We start from the raw sequence: 19,512 nt of genomic DNA, 5'->3' as shown, positions 1-19,512 counted from the left end.
AACATCGGACTTTGATGTTGCGTCGCCACTTGGCGGGGCACGCTCAGCTTATACAGTCCGTGCGCACCCAACGAGCCAGTTCAGTCAACGAGCCACCCCAACAAGATCAGACGACAAAAAAGATGAGGTTATTGAGCCACCCACAATAGCTATTATCGTGGGATTTTTCGGTGTATTGATATATTGACGCTACTAAAGCGTTTGCACTACTTGTATCTCGCTGGCGTCTTAAGTTGGCGCTCTCGCAAGCCAAATCTGGGTGGGGAGGGCGCCCGAGGCGGACTGGCAACCACCCTACTTGATGGAGCAACAACACGACGACGCTTTGTTGGTTTTTTTACTGGCTTGTGTGAGGCTTCTCGCTTACGCTTATTTGCTGTATCGTGACTTTTTTAAGCGGTTGCAGCTTGTTGTTGCTGCTTTTTAAGTTCTCGCGCGGCAGCTTTCTCCTCACGCTGCCGTAACTGCTCCGCATCCTTAGCAATTTTGGCTTATTGTCGAGCCACCTTTGCAGCTTCTTAAGAGCGCTTTTTCTCAGCTGCTTCTGCTGCTTTTCTCTCTCTATCACGAGATTTTTGGAGTTGTAGCTCTGCGGCTTCGTCTAGTTCTGCGGCCTTGCGCGCGCGGAGGCTGGCAAGCTTCCTGGGACTGTAGAATACAGCTCCGCCGTGCCAATCGTCGCCCTCTTAAGTAGTTAGTGTTGTTGATTTAGACGGTCGGGATCTCATGAGGTTGAGTTCAGCGCGTAGCTCCGCGTTTTGGAGGCGGAGAAGCTCGTTGTTGACCTGCAGCGAGTGTAGGCCTTGGGACAGCCGTTTGGCTTCAAATTTGGCCTTATCAGCCACTGCAGCGTCAAAAATTTTGCGCAGTTAAGGCCAGGTATCGCCGTCGCCTTGCTCCCCAATTCTTAGCTCGTTATCTTGTTGTTATGGTTGGTTGTTGAAGCGTTGAAGTACCAGGTCAGCGTCCATCGGCCATACGCCTGTAGCTTGAAAACTCTTCAATATAAGATCGTGAGTCATTGTAGAGCTCCAAGCCGGCCAAAAGTTGCTGTAGAAGTCGCGCTTGGTGATCCTCGAGATGCCTTAGGTCCGCTAGAGGCGTTTAGTAAGCTCCTTGGTGTAGTGCTTCGAAAGCGGCGAAAAGAGCACAACATCCAACGGCTGCAAACTGTGTGTAGAATGTGGTGGATACACCATAACCATAATGCGTTTGGCTTCACAATACTCCAAAAAATCAGGCGTAAGGTGACTGGCGTGGCCGTCAAGGATCAGAAGGCGCCATTACCAGCGAGCTTTGGCTGCCGTGAAGCGTTCGAAGACCTGTTGAAGCCAGGCAAGTCCCAAATCATTATTTGACCATCCTGAAGCCGAGTGGGATACGAAGATTTAGTGTTGTTCAGCCAATAGGTCGTCAACCCAGCTTGATTGAACCCCGGAGATGCCCTGATAGATAAGAGCGGGCGGCAATGCCTCTCCAGAAGCGCATACGCAAGCCAGCAGCGTTACCCATTCTCTGTTGCCATCTCTCATCGCCGCGGTACGCTCCCCCGACTCATAAACTGCCTTGGAGAAGATCCTCTTCCTGCGGTGGACGATGCCGACAAAGAAGCCCTTCTCATCCATATTGTACGTGTTGCGCTCTTCAATCTCATGTTCTTGCATCTTGGAGTGCAGCAAGTTGAAGTACAACTCGTATTTACGCTTGTTGTCAGCCAAGTGACGCTCACGATCCATACCGGTGTCCCATTTGGAGATGAGCTCATCGGGATGACGGTGTCGAAACCGGGTAACCCAGCTATCCGAAACCTCATGCTGCGCAACCGCGCTGCCGAAATTCTTCAAAATACTCCTTGTAGGTGGTACACCGTCTCTTGTTTGCCCTTCTACGAAGCCAATAAGCTCATCCTCTTGTTGTGGGTTGAGATTTCGTCGATGTTCGGCCGCCTCTGTGCCCCAGGGTTGTTGTGCGCCCCGGTGCCTCCGCGACAACGTCGTTCGATCAACTCCGAATATTTTTGCAACTTGGCGGTATGAGAATTTATCTCCAGACTCACGCGATTCGATATATTCAGTCGCTTCTTGAATCGGGTCCATGGTTGTGGAGTTATGACGCGTCGCAGTTGGGATGGTTCATGAGGTTGCGGGCTTCGGGTGGCTCGTTGACTGAACTGGCTCGTTGGGTGCGCACGGACTGTATAAGCCACCAACCGGAACTCTTATCGTCAATCCTACACGATTGAAGAACCATGACATTGGTAGTACATGCGCCAAAACATGTCCCAAGATACAAGCCTCCCATAGCGAGCTCAAGGAGAGAGCCTACGCAACCCTAATCTCTCGAGACCTTCCATTCCCGCTTGATCATAATTCGACGGGAGTCATGACTAGCAATAGATGCGCTCTCATTGTAGTGTCGCAAGTCGTCATTCGATGTAGCTTTCGACGCAGTGGGCTTAGATCTTGTGTTCCATTGGACCTGGGTGGCGCGTGGTTGCGAGTTTGTGGCATCAGACGGGGAACTCCTAACTCTAGATTTGGTCTTCGTGAGCGATCGTAGCTCATAACTGCCCAATGTCCCACTCCCCCCGCCTGTTGTTGCTCCCTCTTGAACATATCCTAAAGAGGTACCCGCGGTCATGAATATCTCAGTGAACCCTTTGAGCAGCGGAGACGTTGCGGACATGAGGTTGTAGGAGAGAAGGACGCTTTGCCACGCGGCGGTCGGGACGATGCTCATGGCTGGCTGATGATTGTTGATGAACTTGGAGTGCGTGATCAGGTGCATGATGGCAAATACGATGTTTCTGTGAGACTTCAATGTCAGCATAGATTCTTCGAAGCTTCAAGGGTATAGTGATGGTACATACGGTATCCTGGTAGAGAAGGCCAACATAACGATGGCTTTACGTTTGTTAGACATGAGAGAACCGTAGAAGCCCACCATCGGTATGATAATGATCACTGTCTCCGTAAAAACGTCGCCTGCACCAAGCACTTTTAGCCATGGAACCTAAGCAATAGGTCTGCGGTCAGCTCAGAACTCTCTGTATACGTTCCAGTATCGCCCACCCAGCATCAACATCAAGTACAACGATTGATGGAGAGCAGAGCTATAGGAAGCTTCGTGGTGGAAAACAGCTCCTGGACTCACTAAGCTAGTACAGTACCCCCCGCCAGGTCTTGGTACGATTCTTTCCACTGAACAAGCGACTGCGGATGCCACAACGCCGATAAAGCCCCATATCGCTACCACAACCATATTAGCGAGAGCCAAGAATGACACTTTTGAGTTTTGCGTAAACACGGCCCGAATCAGTATAAGTATGGAGCATTTCGACAGAGCAAGTGCGATGTATAACAAGATCTGGCTCGTAAAGAAGTACTAATAGCACCCGGAAGTTTTAGCGCATTCGACATGGCAGTTGTGTCTGCTCACCTGCTGCATTTTCGATACCTCTGCATCATGAAGCAGAGCGTATGATTTTCCTAAGCCATTATCGAGCGCTGTGAACAGCGATCCCCACATGGTAAATGCAACAAGCTGCATGTCCATTAGATCGAGTCAGGTCCACACAGGAGCAGTTCATGAGCTTCGTATTACATACATGTGCAATCGTAACGACGATGTCGTCAAGGGTATGCGCTCGCCATTTAGTAAATCCCAGACGAACTGCCAGAACCAGAACAGCGTAGATGAGTGATAGTATTGTGGCTATCCAGAGTGCCGCGCTGTGATCGTTTGTCGTGATTCGCGCGAAGCGATTTTCTGACTCCCTAGCAAGATGTGAGGAATCTGACGGAAACGCCATTTGTTGCGTAAGATCGACCTGTCGAGCAGAGCTCTCAGCGACCGTAACATGTGTTTTGTATCCGATACACGGCCACCTGGTTTGGAATTGATGGAGCACAGACGCTCAGAGGAAAATTATACTGTACCGCTCATATCACTCCAACACGCCCAAGATTTCGAGGTGCAGGAGTAGACCTGGGGCAAAGTGTATGCGGCGATACTGCTCATCCTTGACGAACATGGCTGTCCCAGAATGATGGGCTTCCTAAACCGAGGCCTCTTGCATAAAATCACAAACGTTGGAATACTTCTATGTGGCTGAATTGCAGCAAGAAGGCACGGAGGATTCGTCCCGCGCGGACATCACTACCGAAATCGACGGACAGTATTGGTTTGAGCTCGTTGGACCATGGGTACTTTGGGATACCAGAAGCGAGCTGTGCTGCGCACTCAACTCTGCTTAAAAAGTACCTGGGCAAGTCGTCAATGGAGTTTCACATTGGCCAGAGTAGAATGCAACCTACGAGAGCAGTCGACCAACATGCGTTCGCTTGGCAAATGCGGCACTTGTCGCGGGTGAAGTTATGTTGTGGTCTGGCCGCGTATGCCCTGCCCCCCACGCGACTTGGCAGCTGTGCCGTGTCTTGACCGTTGCGGGCCCGGCTTCACTTCCCCCCTGACGCTAAAACCCTGAATCCTCTCTTTCCGCTCCCGTGCCCGCAGCGGCGCAGTCCGCCGTTCCTCCCACCATCACAACGACTAAATCCTGTCCACCATTCATGACGCAAGCTGTCGTGCCGCAAGTTTCAGCCCCGAATCCTAACTTTTACTTGCGATGCACGACCGCACTCGCCACCATAGGTAACGTTCATGTCGAGTCTTGTTCCCGATGCGCGACAGAGGCACAGTCCTGCAGCTATCCCATGCCTGGCTGATAACCGGCACATATGGTCTGAGATCGTCGGAAATTTTGCAGTTTCTTATGCTTCTTATTAGATTGTGCATACGCGAAGTGCGCCCGGGCCGTAGCCACATGCAACCGTTTCCACTTCTGCGTGAGGCTGCGAGTAGATTGGAAGGATGAGTATGAACCTTGCTGTTCACCTTCCTGCCTTTGATCCTTCTCAACAGTTCCCACCAATTACCCTTTGCCAAATGCTTCCGAACGGCAAAGCCTCAATGCATTCAGATGTACTTGATCACGTCTCCGCCATCCCTTGGATTGGATGACAGACCTCCGTGCCATAGAATTTGAACGTACCCCAGCACCCTTAGGTTTGCTCTTTTCGCCATTGTACCCTTCCTTTGTGCTTTCTGTGCATTGCTTTTCGCACAAACATGGACGACAGCATTGCCAAGGGTCCTTCCCCGACCACAGACTTTCGTACCAGCATCGAGCTGGCGAACGCATATGCTGTGAGCGAGAAACATGGCACACATGGTGACGAGATGGATATGGATCGCATGGGCAAGCTGCAGGTGCTGAGGGTTAGTTTCAGTATGTTCCAATTGTTGCTGCAACATACTTACAATATCATCAGCGGCAATTCAAGTTTTTGTCCATCTTCGGCTTCGCTGTAATCCTTGGCAACACCTGGGAGTACTCATTGCTGTAGGCTACCAATACGTCAATCATGGAGGTCTACTAACAATCGTTTCACTGCAGTGGCATTGGAATTTCCCTATTCAATGGAGGACCTGCTGGCGGCATCTGGATGCTTGTCGTAGTGTGCTTCGGCATGTTTTCAGTCACGCTCACATTCGCAGAAATGGTGTCTATGTGAGTAGTAGACACGTGGTTCAGGATCAGTACTTGCTCACAAACCCTCCAGGGCTCCAACAGCTGGTGGACAATATCATTGGGTCTCTGAATTTGCACCAAGACAGCATCAAAAGTTTCTCAGCTATGTCATCGGTATGTCTACTCAAGGTTTAATTGCTATATGCTGTAGTTCTGACATTATATTCCAGGATGGTTGTGTGTCATTGCCTGGCAAACAGGCATGGCTGGTACTGCTTTCGCGGTCGCCCAACAGCTCCAAGGCTTGATCGCTTTGAACATGCCAGACTACGCAATTCAAGGCTGGCATGGTACCTTATTGTCAATCGCTATCGTGCTATGCTCCATATTGGGCAACACCATACTGGTCAAGAAGCTTCCGTTGATGGAAGGCCTCGCGCTCGTCCTACATGTCTTCGGTTTCTTCGCCTTCCTCGTCGTACTTTGGGTGATGGGCCCACGCTCGAATGTACACGATACATGGACCAAATTCGAAGATCCTAGTGGCTGGGGAAACACCGGACTCGCTACACTCGTCGGTGTACTAGGTCCTATCCTCTCACTGGGAAGTGCCGATCTTGCTATTCACCTGGCTGAGGAAGTCGAAGAAGCGTCCTACAACATCCCGAGAGCCATGATTGCCACCTCAGCGGTCAACTATACGTTTGCCTTTGTGATGACTGTCACTGTCTTCTCGACACTGGGAAATGATGTCATGGCCATCATGTCAACACCATTCGGCCAGCCCTGGATCCAGATCTTGATGAATGCAACTGAATCGATAGTAGCCACAAACATCCTGACAGTAGTTGTCTGTCTGCTACTTCTGTTCGCTTCGGTCAACCAGGTCACGGCCGCTTCACGCCAGTTGTGGTCTTTCGCCCGCGACAAAGGACTACCGTTCTCAGGTTGGCTCTCTTACGTAGGTACCTATCTTCTAGATGTTCGTTCAATCACTAACTTTCGTATAGGTCCCCCAAGGATGGGACATCCCCTTGAATGCGGTGTTGTTTACGCTGATGTCTTCATCTCTACTGTGCCTCATCATCATTGGTTCATCCATCGCTTTCAACATCATCCTTTCGTTAGGAGGTGTTAGTCTTTCCATCTCCAACATCATCGTTATCGGCTGCATGGTGAGAAAGCGCGTGCGAGGAGAAGCACTTCTCCCTTCTCGATTCAGCCTGGGCAAATGGGGTCTTGCGGTCAACCTCACATCCCTTTGCTACCTTTCGCTCACTGCTGTTTTGATCCTTTTCCCGTCTGTACCGAACCCGGCACCGATCGACATGAACTGGGCAAGCCCTATCTTTGGATGCCTTGTTATCTTCGCCATGATATACTACTTCACGTATGGAAGACATACTTTCGATGGACCAGTCGCGTACTGTAAGCAGCAGTGATCTATAGCAAAACAGCAATGGGAACTATGTATGGTACTGCCTTGACATTGGCACCCACACAAGTGCCTCGCTCTCCTCGTCTTCATGTACATAGGCAGAGCTCACTCCTTCGGCGTTAAAGAGGACCCATCGTGTACATACTGGATATCAAAGAATTCATGCTTTCAAAGCTATTCGCGTTCACTCAGAATTAGATCAGTTACATACTTCCTTCTCCTCAAGGCTAAGTCTCAAAGGTGACCTTACAATAGTATCATAGGCACATGGTGCATGGTCAGAACAGAAGCCTGTTACAATAGTCACCTTCAGGTCATGCACCAGGCTGAACGGAAATCTTTACCTTTTCAATATAATCCTATGTCACACCATCTGTATCTTGAGGCGTCCCAACAAGAATGCGTGCCAACAACGGTCCCAGGGAAGTTGTATCTAGGTCTAATGCGATCAGGAGGAAGCCGTCGCGCAACTCGCGATCGGCCTCATCCCAAGCGTCCTTCTCGTTCAAATTTGTATACTTCCAACCACGGCCAAGATGGGTACCACGGCGAAGATTCCCCACGTGGGGATTGATCATTGTGAAAAAGCACATGTTAGGGGGTCCTTCATTGGAGACGCTGCTTTGCTCAACATCGATGTACATGGAGTGCTTGAGCTCACGAAGAGGCAATACATCGCCATTCCAGCTGACAAAGTAGCCTTCAGTGCCACGCTGAAGGTACTGAGATAGATCTTCCTTGTTGGGCGTGTGATATCCTCGATCTCCATCGATAAGTTGCCAGATGAATCGTGGCTTGAGTTCGGCAAAGGGGAACAAGATGGCTCGATAATGCTTTTCGCTCGGCCGCTGTTGAAAGTCCTTGAAGGTGCTGCAGAGAGTATGGTGCTGCGGCGAGTCACGTAGCTGACATTCCACCGAGCAGTACTTGATGTTTTCGCACCCTTCACAAGTGATGGCAGAATCCATGGGACATACTGCACACGAATCGCTCGCGGTAGGCGAGATAGGATCGTTGATCGCGGGTGCCATGCTTTATTGCTGTTGATAATACTTGGCAAGCTGACTTCCATACATATGTGAAGTCGATGCTTGCTACTCGTGTCGCCTGACAAACCGTGTGATGTCAGCAAAGTGTTGTCGATGCTTGTGCGTGATCTATTAATCTGAGGCGGTAGACGAAAGTCTCCAGAATCTGTCCTGAATTAGTGATAATGGCAGTGCACAATATCCTGCAAATGCAAGCAATCATATCTTGTGTCGTCTCTCATTTCGTCGTCACTAATACACTTAGTACCGCATCCCCATATCTACATGACTAGCTCTTCCTCTATGGACTATTCTTTCTTATTTCTTATCCTCAGGGGAGAAGTTGATAGAAATGCCGTTTACACAATGCCTCTCGTCCTTTGGATTGCCAAATCTCTCGCCCTTGAAAATATGTCCCAAGTGACCTCCACAGTTGTTGCATACAATCTCCGTCCTCATCATGCCAAGACCAGGGTCAGGCTTCTGTCCGACGGCGCCTGGCACGGCATCCCAGAAGGCGGGCCATCCGCAGCCAGAGTCGAACTTGTGGTTTGCTTTGTACAGAGGTGCGTCGCATCCGGTGCACGTGTAAACGCCCGCGTCGGGATAGTGCTTGTCGTATGTGCTGGAGCCGGGCATCTCAGTGCCCTTCTTTCGGAGGATGCGGAATTGCTCTATGGTCAAGTCAGTAAGTGTGTGCTGATGCGAACGTTGACGTGGACGTACCAGGTGATAGCTGTGCTTGCCACTCGCCCTCGGGCTTCTGGACTGGGTAGTTTGTGTTGTCCGCCATACTGCTAGAAGATCCGAAAAGAGCACCCAAGAAGGGGATATTTGGCATCGAACGGTAGATGACTGCGCGCTGCGGTGAGTTGTAGATAGTGCGACCGAGATTACTGGTAGGGTTCGATCGGATAAATGCGCTCGTTGTGTTTGTGACCGTGTGGAAGGCGCGGATGAATGTTGGGAAGGAAGGGAAGCGCATGTGGAGTTGTTTTATGTGAAGATGGCGAATGTTGATTTGGAACAAAGATTACTCTGCGACGACCCCGAGATGATGCTGAGGGGTGGCGGAGAGCTCCCGCGCCACCCAGGAGCTTTGATATTTGCCGATGGCGTCATGATTCTTGCGCGCCATCAACACAACCTTCTCTTCAAAGTCAACTTATCGTGACCTCACACTCGAGCTTCGTGTCGACGCGAAAATCGATTCTAATTGCCGGGTGAAGGTTGAAGTTGGGTCTGGCGACCTGCGACCCTGAACTGACCACGTATGGCCCGTGCCACCTACCACAAAGCAGCTCGCCTATCATCGTACACTTCTCTTGCATGTTCGGGTGCTCGGCACAGCCATATGACACGAGGTTCTTCTACATTGTGTTCATATTGAATTCGAATGTAAGCCAAGGCTGACATCAAGGCGTCCTGCTGTTCAGAGGTGACATCAATCACGAACATCGAGTTACTGATGTGTGAGCATTATCGGACCATTGTGTCTACATCTCGGGAAGAGAACACGTAACTTACGTCTCGTAGAGGCTGACGAAATGCATATCTGCTGGTAATGAGATGGACCAGAGTAATAGCGAGATGGCCAAGGAGCACGCATCAGCTCCTACATCTTCAAGAGTAGTAAGGGAGGCAGATCTAGACTTGCCAGTAGATTGCGACTCCAAATCTCCAAGCTGAGGTCGCTACAAATAGCGCATCAACCAGGTCGTAAAGTGCTGCGCGTCCACAAGCACGCCACACCGCGAGTGGCGTCTCAGCGTCTCAGCGTCTATTACGAGTGTGTCAGGGTACGAAAAGGATGGACGGTTGAGGTAGTTGTATCGATTTGGAACTTCTTACTGCGATGTCGCAGCTAAAATGGTGGAATGAGAACGCAGAGAGTTGTGAGTGAGACAAAAAGGTCTGGCTTTAGTGCATGAACCATGATGGCCGATAGTACATCATCGCCTCGTTACATGCTGAACTTTGGCATTACTTCAATACCACAGAAACTGCGTTGCCTCTTATACACTTATCAGGTTCGAATCAGCCAAACCGGCCCTCGATGTCCCCCATAGGACCCATAGCCATCTCCACCGCCCTCTTGGTAGCTTCATCCAAATCTTCCTTCTCCAATGCCACCTTCTCGTTATCCAATTCACGTCCTGTCTCGTAATTACCCCACTCACACGCGAATACCTCTGCATAAAGCGCCTTAGCAAACCCCAACATCTTCCCCTCCTTGAACTGCTTCTTACCATCTTCCAGCCTCTTCTCGACAGGTTCAAACCTGATCTTCCAGTCTTCATCCGTGGTACCCAGCACGCGATGCAAACTCTCCAAGATATCCCTTTGAGAAACCAGGAACGAAGAAATGGTCAACCCTTGATTCCTCCAAGTCTCCAGTCCAACACCATCTTTCGTCGCATCTGCTTTGACAGGAAGCGACAACAGACCCGCAACAGCCCTCCCGCACGCGTCCCACGTACTCATACTAATCTTCTTCTCCCCCTGATCATACATCGTCACGCTCCTCTCCCTGATCCGGAATCCCAACCAGGGCTCCCCCATCGCCAGACTGAACTCATACCAGAAGCCACACACAAGCGCTACGTAGTCAGCACCTGGCGTCTTCTCGACATCCTCAATGAACCGCTCGAAATTGTTCAGCTCGTTTCGTCCCTTAAGCTTCCGATCGCCGATACCGTAGCCGAAGTAGTTCGGCATGATCCAGCGTACCCCGGCTTTGGCTGCAGCGGCGACAATGCGCGGGTGCAGAGTGTCGGGAGAGCGGGCGCTGATGGTAATGATGAGGAATTCATGGCTGCTGAGCGCTTCTGTCAAGGCATTGTCATCGTCGTAGTCGACTTTGGTGACGGTAAGGTTGTCGTTGGTGGGGAAGGCGGCGTCGCTCGAGAGGCGGGTCAGGACTGTGACTTGATGCTTTGAGGTGCCAAGCAGGTGGGTGAGGATATGGGAGCCGACTTGTCCGGAGCCCTATCGATCTTGTTAGTACACAGAATAACAGAAAGGAGAGGGTTAGCGAACGCCGATGAGGGCAACTTTGCGAATGAAGTCTGGTTGCTGCATATTGGCTGACATGGCTGCTGGAGTATAATGGTCTCACTAGAAGTTGGTTTTGTAAGAAATGCGAAAGTTTCGATGCGCAATTCGCTTGATACTTTCTGTTGAGTCCTACTCTTGCATGATACCTTGATACGCTGAGCAGTCCTCATATTTATACTTCTATACGCCTACCTTGAATAACTGACCTTCTTCACCCCCCCATGTCAGATCTGGAAAAGACGCTAACCTCACGTCGTATACAGAACGCTAGAGACAAGCCACGGTTCGCCTGATTGATGTTTCACAACAGCATGTCTGACTAAGTCCGCTTAACGCCGTGATTGCGACAACGATACAATGCAGTATAACTAGAAAGTTCGGAGATTCGGCAGTGACCATCCACCGGCCTACTCTTTATTCAGACTACAGTCTTACACAAACAGCTCTCCATTATTCAACGTCCCTCTAGTAGCTACCAATCACGTTCTCAATCTCGATACTCGGCTGGATATACGGCTTAACCTTCGTCCGCACCATGGTCCTTTGCTCAAACGCATATGCGAACCCAATCAAACTCTCCTCACTCCACAGCGCACCGGCAAAAGAGATACCAAATGGAATGTTCGGTGCCGTAGCGTTCAAGTCACCTCGTTGGTTTGTGACAACCGTCGTGTTGGACGGAAGCGCACCAAGCGGGATGGTGACCACGGGTCCACCAATGATGGCGGAGATACCAGAGGCATAGTCCGAGGGAACGACGACAGCATCGAGGTTGTATGTTGTGAGCGCGCCGAGGAGACCACCTTCACCACCGAGGTAATAATCTTGTTGCAAAGCATTCCAGAACTCGATATCGGTGTTGGAGAAATTCTGCGATTGGGCAATTGAGCTGTCAAAATCCGCTGTGTCTCTGTCTGGGTAGTCCTCGGCAGGAAAGTGCTGTGTGAAATTGCGAACGTCCTCCAGATCTTGGACGTCGTTGGGGTTGTATGTAAGTTGCGAGAGGTAGTGCGCTAGGTTGGGGACGAAGTCACCGTCGAGAACGATACCTTCAGCGTTGGATTCCAGATACTGTTCCCAGGCTGTGTAGTTGGTGTTATCGACAATGATTGCGCCAGCAGAGCGAAGAACGTCGAGAGCGGCTTCGAAAGCAGCATACAGGGGTGCTGAAGAGCTGTCGGGCGTGCCAATAGCGTTGCGCGGCACTCCGATGCGCTTTCCTTCCAAAGCATCCAGGGTGCAGGCAGCAACGTAGTCAGGCTTGGTCACATTTGTGGTGTTGCTTGCCCACGGAATAGCTAGCGTATAGTTATCGGCACTGTCAGGTCCAGAGATGGCTTGAAGGATATACGCCGCATCTTTGACCGTGCGGGTCATTGGTCCAACGGTATCTTGATGTTCAGAAATGGGGATGACCAGAGCTCGACTTGTGAGACCGACAGTCGGCTTGATACCAACAACGTTGTTGAGTTGACTGGGAGAGATGATGGAGCCGTCTGTTTCCGAACCAAGAGTACCAAAGGCGAGTCCAAGACTAGCTGCGACACCACTACCACTGCTACTGCCACTGGGATCCTGGCCAGGATAGTACGCGCCGTACGTCTGACCACCTCGAGCAGACCATCCATTTGAAGAGTTCGAGGAACGATAGTTGGCCCACTGGGAGAGGTTGGTCTTGCCAAGAATTATGGCACCAGCTTCCCTGAGTTTGGCAGCGATCGTAGAATCGCGTGGAACTTTAGCGCCCATCAGCGACCAAGACCCGGCAGTGTTGTTCATCTCATCATCAGTTGCGATGTTATCCTTGATAAGAATTGGGAGGCCATGGAGAGGGCTATTTCGATTAGCGGCAGCTCAAGTACTCCACAGAAGACGACGAACCCTCGAAGCTTTCCACAGGCGCGCTCTTCATCTAGTTCCTTCGCGATAGTCCAAGCATCCGGGTTGATCTCCAACACCATGTGAAGCGTCTTGTTGACTTCGATGATGCGTCCAACATAAGCCTACGTTATGTCAGCGACGAATTTCAAGGAATACCCATGCTTGTACAGATCGTGGGCAACTTACTTGAACTAGATCCAAGCTTGTGAAGGCTCCAGCCTCAAGGCCAGCAACCAACTCATCTCCTGTAGCATCCAGCAGCAAAGGAAGATCGGTCGTGGTGTTGTACTGCGCGTAAACAACCGTCGTCAGTGGCGCAAAAGCCACCAAGACCTTAGTCAAGAACCACGCCGAAACCATGGTGGCGATCGCAACGGCTACCGTTCGGTAAGAAAGTGATGCCTTGATACGAGGTCGAACAGAAGTTGCTTTACGACTGTGTACAATGTCATATTTCTTATACTCATGCTTCCCGTGTCGACCCGACAAAGACTGCCGTTGTTCACCCATGTCAGACCAGGGTTATGCTGCGCGCGCGTCTTCCCCGCGGCGCAAATTCGATCCTGGTAGTATATCGATCTGCATGATAAGAGGTACAGCGCTGGCGTACCGAATTTCAGTGTGCGTTAACCGTCGCGTGGTAACGGTCGGTATGCAGGTACTATTCATCTAATCGAGTTGCATACCCTGGTATCTGATCAGCGTAGTACATGGGTGTCATCTGGACAGACATGTCCACATTGTCGAAAACTCCTATTCGAATATTTAGTCGTGTCTCATGTTCTTGGAAATGGACATAAGAGCCTATTGTTGAGGCTGGGAAAGTGCAGCTGCGATTGCGGCAGCTGTAGATGTAGATCTTGGACGAGAAAGGAAGGTGCTAAGAGAGCGAATCGTGAGATCGAAGGCTTGACAAGTGTGCCCGCGGGCGTCCAACGGGCTGCTGGGGACGGATAGTTATCGATATGGCTAACGTACATTTTCCATGATGTAAACACGGAATGTATTTGGAGTTACCTATGCTATCGACCTTCCGCAATAGGCTTCACTGGCTGCATCGTACCTCCAATAATTTGGAGAGCCGTCGGGCGCATGCAGTAGTTCTTCATCTGGATAGCGTAACTTCAGGTTCCCAGTATTTGAGTACATCGTAGTCATAAGTCATGCGCCTTTGCCAATAGCGCGCTTGCTGGCAGCTTTCGTTCAGTCGAAGTAGCCAGGGAAGAGCCATTGCAGCTTCTTCTCCGCTTCTTGCCCGCGTCCTTCCTTCTTTGTCATGGCACCTGCGAACCTCATCTGGCCATCGAGGTGCTTAGCGAGGACCTGCTCCACATGCTCCTCCTTGCTGAGCTCGTTGAGCACCGCGCCGACGAATCGCCTGGCGTTCTCAGCATTTGCCTTCATGTGTGCCATGACCATCTCAACGTTGACATCCTCAGAGCCGTCACCCCTCCAGCAGTCGTAGTCCGTGGCCATGCAAATCATCTGGTACCCAATTTCAGCCTCTCGCGCAAGCTTGGCCTCGGGCAGAGCAGACATGTTGATGACGCTGCCACCCCACGCACGGTAGAGGTTTGACTCTGCGCGTGTGCTGAACTGCGGTCCCTCCATGCAGATGAGCGTTCCCTTATCGTGTAGAGTGACGCCGTCTCCCTCTAGCGCGTGTCCGCACTGGCTGACGATCTTGGACAGCTTCTTGTCGAAGGGGTCGCCAAAGCCAACGTGGCCGACCATGCCGCCCTCGAAGAAGGTAAATGGCCGGATGCCCTTTGTACGGTCGATGATCTGGTCGGGGATAACGAAGTCGCGCGGTCGTACTTCTTCTTGTAGCGATCCGACGGCGGAGAAGGCAATGATGGTGCGCACGCCGAGGTGTCGCAGCGCGGCGATGTTGGCTTGGTTCTTCACCTCGTGTGGTGCGAGCTCATGGTGGAGACCGTGTCGCGAGATGAACGCGACTGGGATAGGCTTGCCGGAGGAGGGCGAAGGGTGTTGGAGGATGGAAACAGGCGACGAAGGCTTTCCCCATGGCGTATCGACATCGAGAGTCGCGGCGAGGGTGAAGCCTGGCAGGGAAGAAATGCCAGTGCCGCCTATGACAGCGATGTGGACGGGCGCTATACACAGGGTAAGCAATGGGCGGAGCAAGTGCAGGATGAGGGTTGCGCACCATCATAAGTGTTCGGAACGCCGGCCATCTTGCGATATGGAATCGAGACGCGTCTGAATGAAGTAAGAGGGGTGAATTGAGGTTTAAAGACACTGGGAAGGAGTCTGACGCGTGGAAGCATTCACCGAGGGGCATTGGGCAGCCTCGCGTTAACAATTTTGCTACGGCGGGGTGCTACTTCCTTCCCCCTGGACCCTGATGGCGTCATCTCTCGGCCAATGAGAGCTGACCGTGATAACACGCTAGCGGCTATCGAGTGGCTTTTACTCCGTGTTTCCTAATCATCACTTTCAAGTCATTAAGCTCTCTGTCATCGAGCAGAATGAGTTCGTCGCTTCCTGTTGTATGATACCTTCACCCGTGAATCGCCATCCACTCATCCTTCATTGCTTCCGCCAGATCCCAGACCTTCCCCTCGTCAACCACCAACTTGACCTTGTACATCTTCATCTTCTCCACCTGCGCTTCGTCGAACAGCATTTTCATCGCTCCTTTACAATGCTCATCCCTCTCTTCCTTAGTTTTCGCCTCGGTCACGAATCGAATCACGATTCTAGCTCCAGGTCTGAGTTCAAAGATACCATCAAGAGCCTCCCGCATTCGCTCTGGTGATTTCGGTATGCCGAACATGTAAGCGCGGAAGGAGCCTCGATCATGCGACACAGCATTCAGCCCAATCTCAACGCTAGAAACCAGTGCTTTAGGAGCTACCCCAAGTTTCATCTCATCTGTGTTGAGGAAACGCTTCATTACCCCCGGATCATCACCAAACAAGAACGTACTAGTACGGTAATAGTTTTCCAAGAGCTCGCAGTAGAAGCGCTGGGATACGTATTCAGGATTCCAGTAGTGCGCGGGAAAATGCTGCGCTTTCCACCTCTCGAAATCATACGAGTATAATCTCGTAAGTGGGTCCAAGGTTGTCCGAAAATGCTCGCGCTCGATGAGCTCGCGACCGCGTGTACTGAGGTGAAAATAGATCATGTCGCGGATCTCACGCGGTAATTTAGTCAAGACGGCGTTGGCAAGCTGCTGGCATTCCGTCTTTGCAAGCTCTTCGACAGCATCTTGTGTCATTGGTGTGGTGCTGGCAAGATCCTTTTCCAGAAGTGCAAGTTCTCGCTGTAGTGCTGCGAGACGGGCTTTACGGATGCTTTCTTCGGAAAGTGCTCTACAGGTCGTGTCAGTATGATGGTACATCATGGAGATGTCTTTGCCCGATGCATTTGCGCCTACCTTAAAGCGCGCCTCCGAAGTTGCCTGCATGTGCAGTCACTGCCATTCATTTGCGCAGCCGCCAATATCTCATCCATTGCTATAGCCATATCTTTTTTCCTACACGTGAAGACAAGGGAAGATCATGGTAAATCTACATTTGCGCCGAAGTATCAGTACTATTGTTTATCAGGGTGCTGCTGATCGCTTATTTAGGTACTCATGCCCTGCATAACATTATGTCGTACCCTTGGCCAGGCCCCCCATGTCTCACCCACGGAAATACACTCAGCTTACGCCAACCAAATCCTTTGTGGACATTTTACTAATCGTGCGGAAGGTAATTCACCAATTTGGGCTAACACGATTAGACAACAAGATGTGGGCTTGACGCCACTCCGCATTATCGGATAGTTGCTAACCCCGCTATGTTTAGAGCGACACCAAATCGACAAATTACAAGCCTTCCTCGCTGGAAAAGATTCCGAGCATATAACACACATCAGCAACGCGAGATACAGGTCAACTATGCTCATTCGTTGGACCTGTTCAGCCGCAGCGCAGCCCCTTACCATTTATCGCAGTCAGCGTGTGGCCTAGTGAGCAAGAGCTCAATGACTCCTCGCGTTCTTCCATGGGTCCTCCATACCTTCCAGAATTACCTTATCATTGTCGATTTCCAGTTCACAAACGCCATCCAGACTCAGCTTAGTTTTTGTACCAATGGCGGCGAGCCTTCGCAGTGTTGGCAAGATGATCGAAACCACGGCTTTACATTCCAATTCCTTAACCTCTTGTGCGATCGGTTGCCAGACGTTGTCTTGCTGGATACAGACGGTGAGCTTCGTGCCAGGCTTGAAGCTGAACAATCCTTCTAGTCTAGTGAGAAAGACTTTGGGCCATAATGGCGTGTCATAAACGAACCAGGGATCGTGTTTGCACCGAAGGTCTAACCAATCGAATTTGATAAGGAAAGAAATGTCGAGGGGGTAATCAGCAGGTATGATGCCGAGTCCTCCATCCCATGACCCAAGCGCCGTTATGAGGCTCAAGTCGTCCCCAAGATCGAACGTAGTCGTTTGGAAAAGTCTTTCAAGTATTTCTCGGTAAAAATCTTGGGGTCTATATTCGGTCTCGTGGAGATGCAACGGGATCATAGTGGAGAATCCCACAGAGCCATTACTCTCGACGCAAACTTGGCGAACCTGGCCATCAAAGTCCATGGCAGTCAACCTCTTGGGTACTGTGTTAGAATGGGGTAGAAGGTGCCCATAGATGGTATCGCGCAGTTCGCGGGGAAGTACTTCGAGCATGCGGTCACATAGCTCACGACACGAGGCTTGTGCGTATTTGTTCAGAACCGCATTGGTTTTTTCCTTTTGGCCGTTGCATACTTTACTCCGTCGTTCGAGTCGCTTGACCTCTGTCTGGTAGAGGTCTTCGAGTTTAAGCCCGGTACGGAGCTGTCTAGCGTTTGTCAAACTTCTGTCTTCCAATTGACCAACATGACTTACTTGCAACATTCTCCGCAGAGATTGTTCATCCGCTCCTCTGATTCCGTTTGACTCGCCATATTTCGAAGGGAAGACACGTGGTAATTTACTTGGTATCTCGGACCGCAGCTGTGGCAGAGGTGGAGTGGAAGGGTGTATCGTGAGAGGGAAGTTCAATGGCAGAGAAAGGCGTTCATTTGTAGGCGAGTGGAGGAAGTAGAGAGATTACCGGTATGTCTGCCTATAGGCTGAATGAAAGGTCACCTTCGAGTGTTACATCATTGGGCGCTGGTTCACGTGAATGTAAATTCTGTATCGCGGTAGGATTAAGGATCATCCAATGAGGTATCAGAAACGAAATGGCAACGCACTATAAGGAACTGTCTTCCTATAAAAGATGAGTTTTTAAGCCATGCAAGAGTAATTTTCAGAACTTTTAGACTAGAAAGGAAATGTAGAGAGGTCACTCTAACTGTGACCTGAACAGCATCAGTCGCTCACGTCCCTTCTTGTACGTGTGGAAACAAAACCCAATCTGAACAAAGCAAAGACTTCTCGAAAACAGGAATATATCACGCAGTCTGTTCTCCCCAGACGGGCGCCACGCCCCATTGAATACTGTTCCCTCCATCGATAAAGCCGTCCAAAGGTATGTCATCTCCGTCAGATTCGGCCTCCAGCCCAGCTTGCACTGCACGTTCGTGCTCGGTCTCGACATACTACAGGTGTCAGTCTGTTAAACAACGATACATAGTAAGGCCCTTGTACATACCTCCCAGAATTCTGCTGTGATGGCCTCGATAGATGTCGGGTTCCACTTTGAAGCGAAGGGCATGTACCCGTCTTCGTCGGGCCCGCTATCAGTCTCCGTACCGAGAATTAGACGAGCGCGACAGTTGGTGTCTTTGAGTCGCTGAAGTACCGGAAAGATAACAGGTACTACACGGTGACACATCCATTCCTGGTCTTCAAGACGGGTAGTCTGAATGTGGTGCTGGGATCGCATCAGCCTGATGGTAATGCCAATGCCTGGTCTAAAACCAAACAGGTACTCCAGCTCCACGAAAAGATCTTCTTGGGGTTTCCTATCGTCCCAGCAACACCATTCGCGCTTTGAGCGTAGCTGGTCTTGATGTTCGTCGACAAAAGCATCGTCCTTGGCGGAACTAATGGGCCGGAACTTGTATTCGCGACAATCTACAACGATCTCCACCTTTGAGACGAAGTGCACCGGTAGGAAGCCGTGATTGAACTGGTCCGTCGCGCGAAATCTGACGAGCTGGGAGAATACCACTTTGAAACGGAAGTGAGATTCTCGATAGTAATGCTCACCAATCTCGCGGGCCATCTTGGCACCTACGAAATCATTCTTCCACCAGTGGTCGGTGTGCATTCCTGACGAACAGAGGGGATTCTGAGTTTCCGAATTCGATGAGCGGTAACCACACCTGTGCCGTGTGCGATGATTCTCAGAACATATGTCGACTTCTCCACAGCCGATAATATATCCATAGATGATGTCTCGAACTTCCCTAGAAAAAGCCTTGTAAACTTTGTTGCAAAGCTCGAGGCAATCATGTTTGGCAAAAGCAAGGAGCACATCGGCCGTTTGCCACGCGTCGGCACTGATCTTGTCGTTGAGAGATTCCTCGTGGTCTTGCAACTGTCTAATCTTGCTACGCAGACTTTGCAGCTCG

The 19,512-nt window shown here is 50.7% G+C and overlaps 9 protein-coding genes across 9 annotated transcripts; 2 read left to right on the top strand and 7 right to left on the bottom strand.

The window, feature by feature from the left end:
* Positions 1 to 5,130: 5,130 nt before the first annotated feature.
* Positions 5,131 to 5,408, top strand: J4E82_007391 (uncharacterized protein; the record flags this gene model as incomplete). The annotated part of the gene is made up of 2 exons (XM_051733637.1): positions 5,131 to 5,280; positions 5,334 to 5,408. 2 exons carry the CDS (start codon positions 5,131 to 5,133, stop codon positions 5,406 to 5,408), a joined length of 225 nt encoding a protein of 74 aa, XP_051586553.1.
* A 387-nt stretch (positions 5,409 to 5,795) lies between these two features.
* J4E82_007390 (uncharacterized protein) lies at positions 5,796 to 6,975 on the top strand (the record flags this gene model as incomplete). The annotated part of the gene is made up of 2 exons (XM_051733636.1): positions 5,796 to 6,494; positions 6,544 to 6,975. 2 exons carry the CDS (start codon positions 5,796 to 5,798, stop codon positions 6,973 to 6,975), a joined length of 1,131 nt encoding a protein of 376 aa, XP_051586552.1.
* Positions 6,976 to 7,330: 355 nt separating this feature from the next.
* On the bottom strand, positions 7,331 to 8,002 carry J4E82_007389 (uncharacterized protein; the record flags this gene model as incomplete). Its single annotated transcript, XM_051733635.1, has 1 exon — positions 7,331 to 8,002. The coding sequence occupies one exon, from the start codon at positions 8,000 to 8,002 to the stop codon at positions 7,331 to 7,333; it is 672 nt and encodes a 223-aa protein (XP_051586551.1).
* Positions 8,003 to 8,317: 315 nt separating this feature from the next.
* MSRB5 (Peptide methionine sulfoxide reductase B5) lies at positions 8,318 to 8,984 on the bottom strand (the record flags this gene model as incomplete). Its single annotated transcript, XM_051733634.1, has 2 exons — positions 8,318 to 8,673; positions 8,726 to 8,984. 2 exons carry the CDS (start codon positions 8,982 to 8,984, stop codon positions 8,318 to 8,320), a joined length of 615 nt encoding a protein of 204 aa, XP_051586550.1.
* Positions 8,985 to 10,036: 1,052 nt separating this feature from the next.
* J4E82_007387 (uncharacterized protein) lies at positions 10,037 to 11,092 on the bottom strand (the record flags this gene model as incomplete). Its single annotated transcript, XM_051733633.1, has 2 exons — positions 10,037 to 10,987; positions 11,039 to 11,092. 2 exons carry the CDS (start codon positions 11,090 to 11,092, stop codon positions 10,037 to 10,039), a joined length of 1,005 nt encoding a protein of 334 aa, XP_051586549.1.
* Positions 11,093 to 11,521: 429 nt separating this feature from the next.
* Positions 11,522 to 13,297, bottom strand: J4E82_007386 (uncharacterized protein; the record flags this gene model as incomplete). The annotated part of the gene is made up of 3 exons (XM_051733632.1): positions 11,522 to 12,890; positions 12,938 to 13,059; positions 13,124 to 13,297. 3 exons carry the CDS (start codon positions 13,295 to 13,297, stop codon positions 11,522 to 11,524), a joined length of 1,665 nt encoding a protein of 554 aa, XP_051586548.1.
* Positions 13,298 to 14,140: 843 nt separating this feature from the next.
* J4E82_007385 (uncharacterized protein) lies at positions 14,141 to 15,135 on the bottom strand (the record flags this gene model as incomplete). The annotated part of the gene is made up of 2 exons (XM_051733631.1): positions 14,141 to 15,054; positions 15,108 to 15,135. The coding sequence occupies 2 exons, from the start codon at positions 15,133 to 15,135 to the stop codon at positions 14,141 to 14,143; spliced, it is 942 nt and encodes a 313-aa protein (XP_051586547.1).
* A 326-nt stretch (positions 15,136 to 15,461) lies between these two features.
* Positions 15,462 to 17,895, bottom strand: J4E82_007384 (uncharacterized protein; the record flags this gene model as incomplete). Its single annotated transcript, XM_051733630.1, has 4 exons — positions 15,462 to 16,278; positions 16,344 to 16,422; positions 16,942 to 17,789; positions 17,837 to 17,895. The coding sequence occupies 4 exons, from the start codon at positions 17,893 to 17,895 to the stop codon at positions 15,462 to 15,464; spliced, it is 1,803 nt and encodes a 600-aa protein (XP_051586546.1).
* Positions 17,896 to 18,387: 492 nt separating this feature from the next.
* Positions 18,388 to 19,163, bottom strand: J4E82_007383 (uncharacterized protein; the record flags this gene model as incomplete). Its single annotated transcript, XM_051733629.1, has 2 exons — positions 18,388 to 18,534; positions 18,588 to 19,163. The coding sequence occupies 2 exons, from the start codon at positions 19,161 to 19,163 to the stop codon at positions 18,388 to 18,390; spliced, it is 723 nt and encodes a 240-aa protein (XP_051586545.1).
* Positions 19,164 to 19,512: the final 349 nt, after the last annotated feature.

Source organism: Alternaria postmessia, assembly GCF_024291825.1.
Source record: "Alternaria postmessia strain BMP 2775 chromosome Unknown scaffold_50, whole genome shotgun sequence".
In the NCBI taxonomy this organism is placed as follows: domain Eukaryota; kingdom Fungi; phylum Ascomycota; class Dothideomycetes; order Pleosporales; family Pleosporaceae; genus Alternaria; species Alternaria postmessia.
This window is presented reverse-complemented; position numbering and strand designations above follow the sequence as displayed.